We start from the raw sequence: 9,848 nt of genomic DNA, 5'->3' as shown, positions 1-9,848 counted from the left end.
TATGGAATTGTTTTGTACTTTTTTAAAATGAATAAACTATATACCATACCATACCATATATATATATATATAAAAAAATCAAAAGCTATCCAGATTTGTCTCATCCGACTCTAATGACTTCACATGAATTAATCAGGCCTCTGATTAATTAATTTGAAACACAGGTGTGTTTATACAACAGGTGTGTTTGTGCAGGAAGCTGCTTTAAAAACAGGAACGGTGAACTTCATGTTTCATTGGAACTGTTTCATCTGTTTTCTTCAGAACTCTTGTTTCAGTCTGGTAAGTTTATGAGATTCTAGTTTTCAACTTAAGTGAACATTTATAAAAATGCTCGTTTTTTTTTTCTTACACTAATTTTCTGCAGGTTTGATTCCAACAAAATGAAAGTTGTCCTCTTTGTGATCGCTCTCTCAGCAGCTTTGACTGGTAAGTGCTTCTAGTTGTCATAATTAAACTGTTTTAATTACCTGAAGCTTTTCCCACGAACAAGATCACCTAAGAACTATCACTTTTAAAGTGGATATCCCTTAAACTGTTCTGTTTTTATATTCAAATATTTCTTGCATATTTAAATTTTTTGTAACAAAACTGGAGACTTTATTGGGTAAATGATTTTGAAATGTTTCAAGGAATTGCACAGATGGATCTGAATAATCTTAAATTTTTAATCAAAAGATTCTCAGTTCTCTCAAAACTCTTGCATGTTTTCATCGGAGTCTGTTTTTGTTTCTCAGGGAGTCTGGCCGTTAAAAGTCTGGTCTTCCCCCGTGAGACGGCAACCAGTTATGTGGAGGTGATCCCTCGGAAACCCCTCAACCTGAAGGCGTTCACGCTGTGCATGCTTGTGGCCACGGAGCTCAGAGGAGACCGAGCAGTCATCCTGTTTGCTTATCGAACTCAGGACACGGATGAGCTGAATGTGTGGCGCGAACGAGACGGCAGGTAAAAAAAAAAAAAAAAAAAAAACCCCTCTTCATACCTCACTCTACTGTTTAAAACCTGCTTCTGTAGATAATCACTTGCAAAGAAAATGTTTTAGATCTATTGTGTGGGTGTTTGAGCTATGTGACCTCTGCACAGTTTCAGTTGGTGTGCAGAGTTTGACCTCCCCAGAAAAGGCCTCATCCATGAGTTTCAGCTGTGGCTCTACAGAGCCCAGCTTGTTTCTGTGCATCTTTCTGCAGGAAGTCCCTTTTCAGTAATCTGAAATGGGTTTCTGTTAATGGCTTTTTCATCATCCATGGTTTAAAGAAACTAGTTAAAGTCCGACTAGTTGTCCAAGCAGGAATGAGACCAAAACATCAGAGCTGAGGCTGTTGGCTTAAACTTGTAACGATTTCAAGGAACAAACGTGAATTTAGCAATAATCACAAAGTGCATTTACTCTTTGAGCTGATGACATCACTGCCTGTTCAACTATTGTCTGTGCGTTTTTGTCGACCTCGTCTCAGTGTTTCTCCCCCCCCCCCCCACACACACACACTTCTGATTTTTAAATGAGTTGTTTGAAATGAAGACGAGCAGATTTGGTCCAGTTTAATTGATCATCTGAGATTTAATACCCGGGCATTTCTCTCGTATGTTTTCTGTCCATAACTCTTGCACAGACAGATTTTAAAGACTTGTTTGAGAAGCCGTTTTAAACTCTTGTTCCTGAAGGAAGTTAAAACCTGCTGTGAACCTCACATGACCTTCTAAAGACTCCTTTAAAAAAAAAAAAAAGTTTGCCAACTCAATGAGATGCTTCTCAATATTTCATAAAGGCAAATGCTGTTTTTATAAAATGGCCCAGCTAATCTTGTTCTCGCCAACAGCTTGTCCTTCTACCTGAGTGGAAATGCAGTAACCTTCCAGGTCCCTCAGCTCGGTGCCCTGCAGACTCACCTGTGTGTAATCTGGGACTACAGTTCAGGTGCAGGAGCCCTCTTCATGAACGGCAGGAAAAGTTTGACCAAAATCTACAAGTCTGATCACGCCATCCGCCCAGGAGGCAGGATTGTGCTGGGTCAGGATCCCGATGCCTTACTGGGTGGCTTTGACATCAACCAGAGTTTTGTTGGGGAGATATCCGACGTGAACATGTGGGACTCTGTTCTGCCGAAGAACAACATCCAGGACATGTTCTGTGGGAAGAGGATCCAGAGGGGAACAGTCATCGACTGGGAAACGGCACAGCTTAAAGTGAACGGGGAGGTGACCGTCATCGACTACAAGCTGTAGCTGAACTGATCAAACACGAGATGTAACTTGTTCAAACCCTTTAAAACTGTCTAATAAAACATAATTTTCCATCATGTGACAAATCTCCATTTAACTATAGACGTAAAACTCTTTATAACGAGGTATTTAGAAGATGTAGTTTATGGTTTTGAAAAAGTAAAAAATTTTGCTTTATTTCCTAAGAAACTTGGGACAAACTGTAAAAGTGTGACACTTTTTTTTTTTTTACATTGGCAAATCTCATGAACCACGAGTGCATTAACTCAAATGTCTACAACTCAGTCAGGAAAGGGTGCATCAAGTAACCTGGGGGTGGGGGAGATGGATCTGTCTTGGCCAGTTTTAACAATGTCAATCTAAAAATGTGTAATGAGTCCAACACACCAGGGGTTAAACTCAAGACTGTTAACCAAAATAGCTGTTTCATCCCAAATGTTAACTCTGGCTTGACAGAGCCTTTTTCTAATGCTAGGCCTGCCAAAACTTTTTACACTTGACTATGTGGTAGGTGGTGGGGGTTAATTTCCACAATGAAGGGGGGGGGGGGGGGAAATAAGCCCAAGTCTTAAACCATTAAAGTCATGACTTTTATAATACTCTTGACTTCCTATTTACGCCCCCCCCCCCCCCCCCCCCCACACACACACACACACCTTTTATATTTGACCAAAGTAGATCTTTGCCACAAGCTGATGGCTCTTCAATTTATATTAAATAACAAGTTTAACTTTTAAGTGCCATTGCACTTTTTTTTTTTTTTTTTTTTTTTTTTTTTCCCCTCACCTGTTTATGGACTTGATCTTGTAGATTCCTGTTTGTTCGTAGGCCTATTTTACTTTGAGTTTGAAATTTGTTGCAGAAACGCAACTGATTTTATTTCGGAAGTTCTGAATTCTTTGTTCTCTTTGCAAGACGATCTTCAGGACTGTTGTGCAATTAGTGTTTGCTACAATGTACTTTTTTCCCTGCAAAATTAGCATTTTTATCGTATTTATAGCTGAAATTTAATGTATTTGGAGCGAATAAAACAATTGGATGTAAACTGATTTTGATGTGATTTACAAAATAAAAGAAATTTCATGCATAATCCAAGATTTTGATTATTTTAAATCTGTTAAAACAAAAATATTTATCATAGAATAAAAAATATTTTAAAAGGACAAATCTTCAAATAAAAAAAATTGGAGTAAATGCAAAGCAGGACTTGAGTTTTGGCGCCCTCTGCTGGTCATTTAACGTCTGTGACTTAAAATAACGGACGTTAGGACCCGGCGGAGAACAGTCACCTCCGGCCGGCGCTGAGGCAAACATGGCGGATCAAAACAAGACGGTAACCTCGGAGGCGTTCTACAATGAGATATTAAGGTAATTTCTTTAAAGTTTATTTTTCCAATTCATTTCTTTATCAATATAAATATTTTACATTGTATTTCCTCCCTCAGTTTGTCTATTTTCTGTTGTCCGAACTTTCAAGCCGGTATTTTGAGCACGTTGGTCTGATTCAGTTGCTAACTTTATTAGCTTAAGTCAAAACACTCCAAAAAACAATTTTAAATGATTGTGAAACAACGTCTAGGTATATATTTTTTAGTCGTAGCTTTGGTAGAAACTACCTTAGGAAGTTTAATAACTAATATGCTCTCTATCCCCCTCTGTTGTGCGTTTTAGTGAAAAACACTTGAATTTAACTTTTTGTTTTAAGTTACTGTTTAGCCATGCTTGTCCTGTTTTTTATTTAATTTTTTACATTGGGCTTGGTGGCTGTTTTTACCTTTAACAAGTCTAGACATATGAATGAACAATTTCTTCCCAATGAGTCATGATCTTATGACTCATGATCACATTAAAGTCACTTGTTTCTCACACGAATCTGCAAATTTACAAGTAATTAGGGCTAAAAATACTCAAACATCAAACTGTTTAAAGCAGTTTCTGTGTTTATGTTCTTTCTACAACATTTGGGGATTCAATGCTTTTAAAATCAGATATTTTTTGTGTTGTACCTTGACTTATGTTTGCACAGAAATCTTAATATTTAAATGTTTATTTTTGTAAGTTTGAGTAACGATGAAACTGTCCATGTCTGTAAAATTCAAAACTTCCCCTCACATGAGCTCTGACTTCTTTAAACCCTCTGATCATTTTGTTTACGTCCTTGTAATTCGTTGTCTTTGTTTGAATGTGCAGTCCCAGTGAGCTGTTCGCAGCTCGCTCCAGGAGTCATAAAATCCCAGTCAGAGGACAGAAGGACTTCTTCCCCAACGACTCGGAGGAACAGAAGCGGCGACTGCAGCAGAGTTTGGACGAACACTGGAGCCTCGTATCAGAGGAGCGAGTCGAGAGGCTGTGAGTCGAACCGCACCGTCCATTCCTTCGTTGTAACATGCGACACCTGAATGTTGTTTTATTGTGTCGCTGCAGAGGAAGCCTTGTGAAAGCCACATGGATTCCAAGTGAGCAGATTGTGGAGCTCCAGACTCCAGCTGTGAGTTCTGTCATTTGTATTATTCTGATTGTAGCTGCTTGGAAATAATAAATACAGACTGACAGAACATTTATTATTAAACCCTGAGATTTTCTGCTGACTCCATTTACTGCTGCTATGTTTGACACAAATCTGTCAGCAAAACAACATTAAAGTTACAGTTTCTGCAGTGGACAACAATCTGAATGGCTTCATTTCTTTCTGGCATATTTTTGATACATTATCATGCTAATTTCCTCTCACAGGGTAAGTTTTGGCAGACGATGGGCTTTTCAGCCAATGGAAAACAGTACTTGCTCCCGGAAGAGGCTCTCTACCTGATGGAGTGTGTGAGTGGCAGACAGGACCTGTTGGTCCAGATGTGACGTTCAGTAGCAAAGAGCTCATAATTAGTCTTTTTATTTGAACCAATCAGGACACATGGCTGATCCCATTACCTCCTGAATGTTAGTGTATTATGTGTGTGTGCAGGGCAGTGTGTTGGTGTTTTATAAGGAGCTGCCGCTCTCCATCCAGGACGGCTATGAAAAGTTTCTGTCCTCAGACACTTTGACTCTGCAGCAGTTTCAGGTGCAGTAAATTTAATTTATGCTCTGAAAACGTGTTTCAAATCTAATGACTCTTTGTTTTAAAGGTCTTTGGGCATCTGAAGAGACTCGGCTATGTGGTACACAGATTTGATCCAAGGTAAAAAATTTAAAAAAAGTTTAATTATTATTATTGTTATTACCGGTATAAAGTGTATTCATTTTTTCAAAACAATTCTATATACAACAAGAAATACAATCACAAATAAAATGAAAGGCAGCAGAAAGAAGAAAATATTTTGTGATATCTGCCCCCTTTTTTTAATTTTTATTAATTCAAACAATAATAATCTTTAAAAGAAAAAGAAGTTTAAATTTTAAATGAAGTTTAAGGTAACGGAGTGGGTCTGTTCTCTGCTGCAATCTGCTTGTTTTGTATATATATTTTTTCAAATAATTTTAAGACAAAAGCTGGGAAACATTTAGCAGAACTTAAATTAATTAATTAAAGTTCATTTGTTTTTAAGAGCTTAATGAAATTAAACAGACGTCTCTGTTTTGAAGGACTTTTTAACAAATTAGAGCATGTCATTCATTAATTTGCCAAAAGCATTGTAACAAAGCAGATTTTATGTTGGAGGGAAGATTATTTTTCGTGTCAGTAGCTAAAATTAAAAGTTTTAAGTTAAAAAGCATTAATAGTTTTTGAAAAGTAACAAAATTACTGAACGTTATCGCCTGTAAATTAAGGTTTGTTTGTAAGGAACTGATGAAGCAGAAGGAGAAGCAACATAAAAAAATAAATAAATTCAACACTTTTCATGTCGTTGCTGCTCAGAAAGCTCAGAAACTGGAGCTTTACAGGAACTGAAAGATTAAAAAAAGTTTTAAACTAATTTTATCAGAAGTTAAGACTTTGTGTTGGTCAACGATCCATAAAAACACAAATTGATCCACAGAGTGACCCAAAGAGTTGATCAATGTAAAAACTTGGGAGAAAAGAAAAGATTCATGGTTCAGAACAAGTGGAAGATAATAGATGGATAGGTTCAAGGTTGTTGCCCAACAGCAGAGGTGTGATTCTTCTCCAAACATCGTGATTTATTTATTTTGTTCTTCCAGCTCGGAGCCGTCGTCCTACACCAGACAGCTGAACCTGCATCAGTCACGAGACAAAGGAGGGAGACCGCTGAAGAGGAAACGCAGCGCCAGCCCTACGCAGTCATGCAGGTAAAGACGGGTCTGGCCCAAAACCACAGTCTACCGTAATTTCCGGACTATAAGCTGCTACTTTTTTCACACGTTTTAACACCGCGGCTTATACAATGCTGCGGCTAATTTGTTTTTTTTGTTCCCCGACGGACTAACAAGCTTCCTACTGCTAAAAACATTTAGCTTCGTCACACCCAGGCGCTCACATAGCTGCCCAATACATGTCTCTCTGGGGGGGTGAGTCCTCGTGACTCAGTAAGATTACCTGTACAAATAAAGGTTAAAAAAAATCTGATCAGTGAAATTACTGAATAAGGGTGTAACAATACATCGATTTACATTGATTTAATGATTCAGTTATATCGTGGCAAAACTAAAACATCGATTCATATCGTCATCTTTAAAATACGCTTTTATTTTGAAATTCCCAAGGCACGTCTGTCACCATTTCCGTGCGCGGCTGCGCTCTGCGGCCGCCTCAGCAACATGGCAGACGAGGCAGAAAACACAGATAATGAAATTCACTCTCCTGCTGGATTTAAATCAACTCTGTGGAAATATTTTGTTTCCAACAGAACGACGGCTCAACAGACAGAACTCATGTCGTGTGCAACAACGGGTGCCGGTGTGCGTTAAAATACTCGGGAAACACGATAAATTTGTCCGTTCACCTGAAGAAGAAACACGGCACTGACAGCCATGTTATGTGAGCTCAATATCTATTTTTGTTTCTTTATAACTGCAAGGTAATCAGGACATTTTTAACTGGTTTAAAAAATGCACTTAAACATGAGAAATGTGAGACTATACTGAACAGGTCATTTATTTAATTTTTTTTTTGATGAATTAAGAAAAAAAAAATTTAAATGCCTGTAATAACAAATAAAATGGTTAAATCATATTTGAATTGTTTTTGTAAATTTATTTATATGTAAATGAGATGGGCATTTGATATCACAATACATCGATCGCAGACTTGTGAATCGAATCAAATCGTATCGTGACAGACTTTGTGATATCGAGAAAAATCGTATTGTCATACAAACCGATATAAAATCGTATCGTGGTAAAGCTGGTGATTTACACCCCGATTACCAAACAGGTCACAGTGGACCAATGAAACGCAGAGGGGAGGAGAGAATGGGGAGGTGAGGGAATCCCCCCCTCCATGAGGGGGGACTCCCCTGCATGCGCAGAGCAACTTTTGCTCCACGGAGCACAAGCTTGTGTTACATGCACTGTTCAGAAAAAAACCTTTAATTGTGTATACCAGTATGTATTTCATTAAAAGTAAAAAAAAAACCTTTCTGTGTAAATGTCTCATGTTACAACATGGACATCCCGCAGCTTATATATATATATATATATATATATATATATATATATATATATATTAAAAATGTGTGTGCGGCTTATATTCTGGTGCACTCTATAGTCCAGAAATTATGGTAATTATGCTTTCTGTTCTGTTTGTTCTAAAGGTTTGGACCCTTCAGTGTAAATATTCAGATCAAAACTTCTACCACAGATTAAAGTGTATTTAACGATCTACAAGAAATGCCTCACAGTTTTTACACAGAGCGATCCTTCTGAAAGAAAACACATCTGACGTTATGATAAATGTATGACTGTGCGGGCCTATAATAAAGAAATAAAACAGTTTGAAGCTACAGGCAGGAAGTTGTTGCTGCGTTTTCAGTCTAATGCACCTCAGAGCATTTTGTTGTTTCTGTAGTCTCACTCAAACACGAGCACAATCACCTGCTGAGAAAACGGCGGAGGATGATAAACTACCAGAGTCACAGCTGATGGCTTCTACAGAACCTCCTGAGACCCAGTCTGCCTGCACCAGCTCCACAGATGAAAAGCGGGTCGGGACCTGGTGGATGACGGATGATCCTGAGCGGGAGTCGGAAGAAAGATCCGACCTGTGCGGCTCCTCGGCTCGTCGCTCACGCTGGGATTTCAGCGCCATTCCTTTCCCAGATTTGGGCTCCAGGGACTGCGACCCCGGCTGCTTGGCCCCACCGGACCCCTCGGTGCTGCCCGGGGATCTGGCTGTCGGGGTCTGCGACGTCGCCGCCTGGAAGGATAAAATAAACCTGCGGCAGGTGAAGATGTCGGCGAAGGAGCAGAGGAGGGAGAGGACCAGAGGCAGGCAGCGGTGGGATGTAAACAAGGCCAAGGAGGTAAATAAACAAAAACACTGTAAATAATACCACGTTGTAGTGGATCACATGAGGTTTTTATATTTTTTAAGGTCCGAAGGTGCAGAAACTGGACCGAGTACCATGAACTCCTGGCGAGGCGGCAGGCGAGGCGGCAGGCGCAGCGTCGAGGCCGACCCGCTCACCTTTGGAACAGAGAAGTTGAACCTTTACACGACCCCACTCGGCCCGTCCCCACAGGTGAGTGGGCTCTCCGTTTCAAAATAAAACCATTTGATGCAAAATGAAGTCAATAATGTTTGTTTTGTTTCAGCCGAGCTGCTGGATAAAATCAGCGTGATTAAATCAACACGTTTACTGGAGGGAGCGTCCAGGTACCGTTTGTTTCTGTTGGAAATAAAAAGTGAAGGAGAGAGTCCTCGTCTGAATTTATTAGAGTAGATGATGAAACCGAACGTCTCTCAGGTTTTATGAGACGATAACGCACCGATGAGCAGGTGGATCTGTTTTACCTGCTGCTTTATCGTCACGATGAGTCAAAAACACATCTTCTGTTCACACGTGGAGGAAAAATTCAGATTATTTTCTTTAGCTGAAAACTCAACAAAAGAGAAGTCAGAAAATGTAAAGCTTCACTTTTCGTTCTTGTTTTTAAAAGAAGATAAAAATGAAATAAAAACGTTTAATTTAGAGCCAAAATAGAGATTCTTATTAAAATTCTGGTTGATCTCCAGCCTCAGTGATTCAGATTAGACCTTATCAGGAGTTACTAAAGCAGAAACACGGACCACATTTATATTTTAGAATTATTTTAGGTGGTCTTAGTTGTCCCAGTTATTTCTGGTTAAAATGTATTTATATTGGTTTTATTTTTTCATTCATTTTTCTTTAAGCATCTGGAGTTATTTAGCAAATATTTACAATTTTTTAAATTCAGATTTTGTTCATACTTTAAATCCTTCTTGCCTGCCTTCCTTCCTACCTTCCTTCTTCCTTCCTGCCTACCTGCCTTCCTTCTTTCCTGTCTGCCTGCCTGCCTTCCTTCCTGTCTGCCTGCATTCCTTCCTTCCTGCCTTCATTTCTGCCTGCTTTCCTTCCTGTCTTCCTTAATGCCTGCCTTCTTCTTCTTCCTTCCTTCCTTCCTGCCTTCCTTCCTACCTTCCTTCTTTCTTCCTTCCTGCCTGCCTTCCTTCTTTCCTGTCTACCTGCCTGCCTTCCTTCCTTCTTCCTGCT

At 39.2% G+C, this 9,848-nt stretch overlaps 2 protein-coding genes across 2 annotated transcripts in view; both read left to right on the top strand.

Moving 5' to 3' along the window:
• Nucleotides 1–264: 264 nt before the first annotated feature.
• On the top strand, nucleotides 265–2,297 carry LOC119421843 (pentraxin fusion protein; the record flags this gene model as incomplete). Its single annotated transcript, XM_037689207.1, is given in 4 exon segments — nucleotides 265–282; nucleotides 368–429; nucleotides 738–945; nucleotides 1,818–2,297. Coding segments are annotated over 3 exon segments (660 nt in total). The 3' UTR covers nucleotides 2,224–2,297.
• Nucleotides 2,298–3,523: 1,226 nt separating this feature from the next.
• tsen54 (TSEN54 tRNA splicing endonuclease subunit) overlaps nucleotides 3,524–9,848 on the top strand; it is a 7,914-nt gene continuing 1,589 nt past the window's right edge. Inside the window, exons 1-10 of the mRNA XM_037688684.1 lie at nucleotides 3,524–3,588; nucleotides 4,411–4,569; nucleotides 4,645–4,708; nucleotides 4,954–5,037; nucleotides 5,180–5,278; nucleotides 5,343–5,395; nucleotides 6,358–6,465; nucleotides 8,183–8,636; nucleotides 8,708–8,855; nucleotides 8,929–8,989. Of these exons, the coding sequence (XP_037544612.1) occupies nucleotides 3,533–3,588; nucleotides 4,411–4,569; nucleotides 4,645–4,708; nucleotides 4,954–5,037; nucleotides 5,180–5,278; nucleotides 5,343–5,395; nucleotides 6,358–6,465; nucleotides 8,183–8,636; nucleotides 8,708–8,855; nucleotides 8,929–8,989 (1,286 nt within the window). The 5' untranslated portion in view covers nucleotides 3,524–3,532. The remainder of the gene's footprint in view (nucleotides 3,589–4,410; nucleotides 4,570–4,644; nucleotides 4,709–4,953; nucleotides 5,038–5,179; nucleotides 5,279–5,342; nucleotides 5,396–6,357; nucleotides 6,466–8,182; nucleotides 8,637–8,707; nucleotides 8,856–8,928; nucleotides 8,990–9,848) is intronic.

Source organism: Nematolebias whitei, chromosome 15 (assembly GCF_014905685.2).
Source record: "Nematolebias whitei isolate Nwh7 chromosome 15, NemWhi1, whole genome shotgun sequence".
NCBI classification, from domain to species: domain Eukaryota; kingdom Metazoa; phylum Chordata; class Actinopteri; order Cyprinodontiformes; family Rivulidae; genus Nematolebias; species Nematolebias whitei.
The sequence above is the reverse complement of the archived record's forward strand: the minus strand, read 5'-3'. Positions and strand labels throughout refer to the sequence as shown.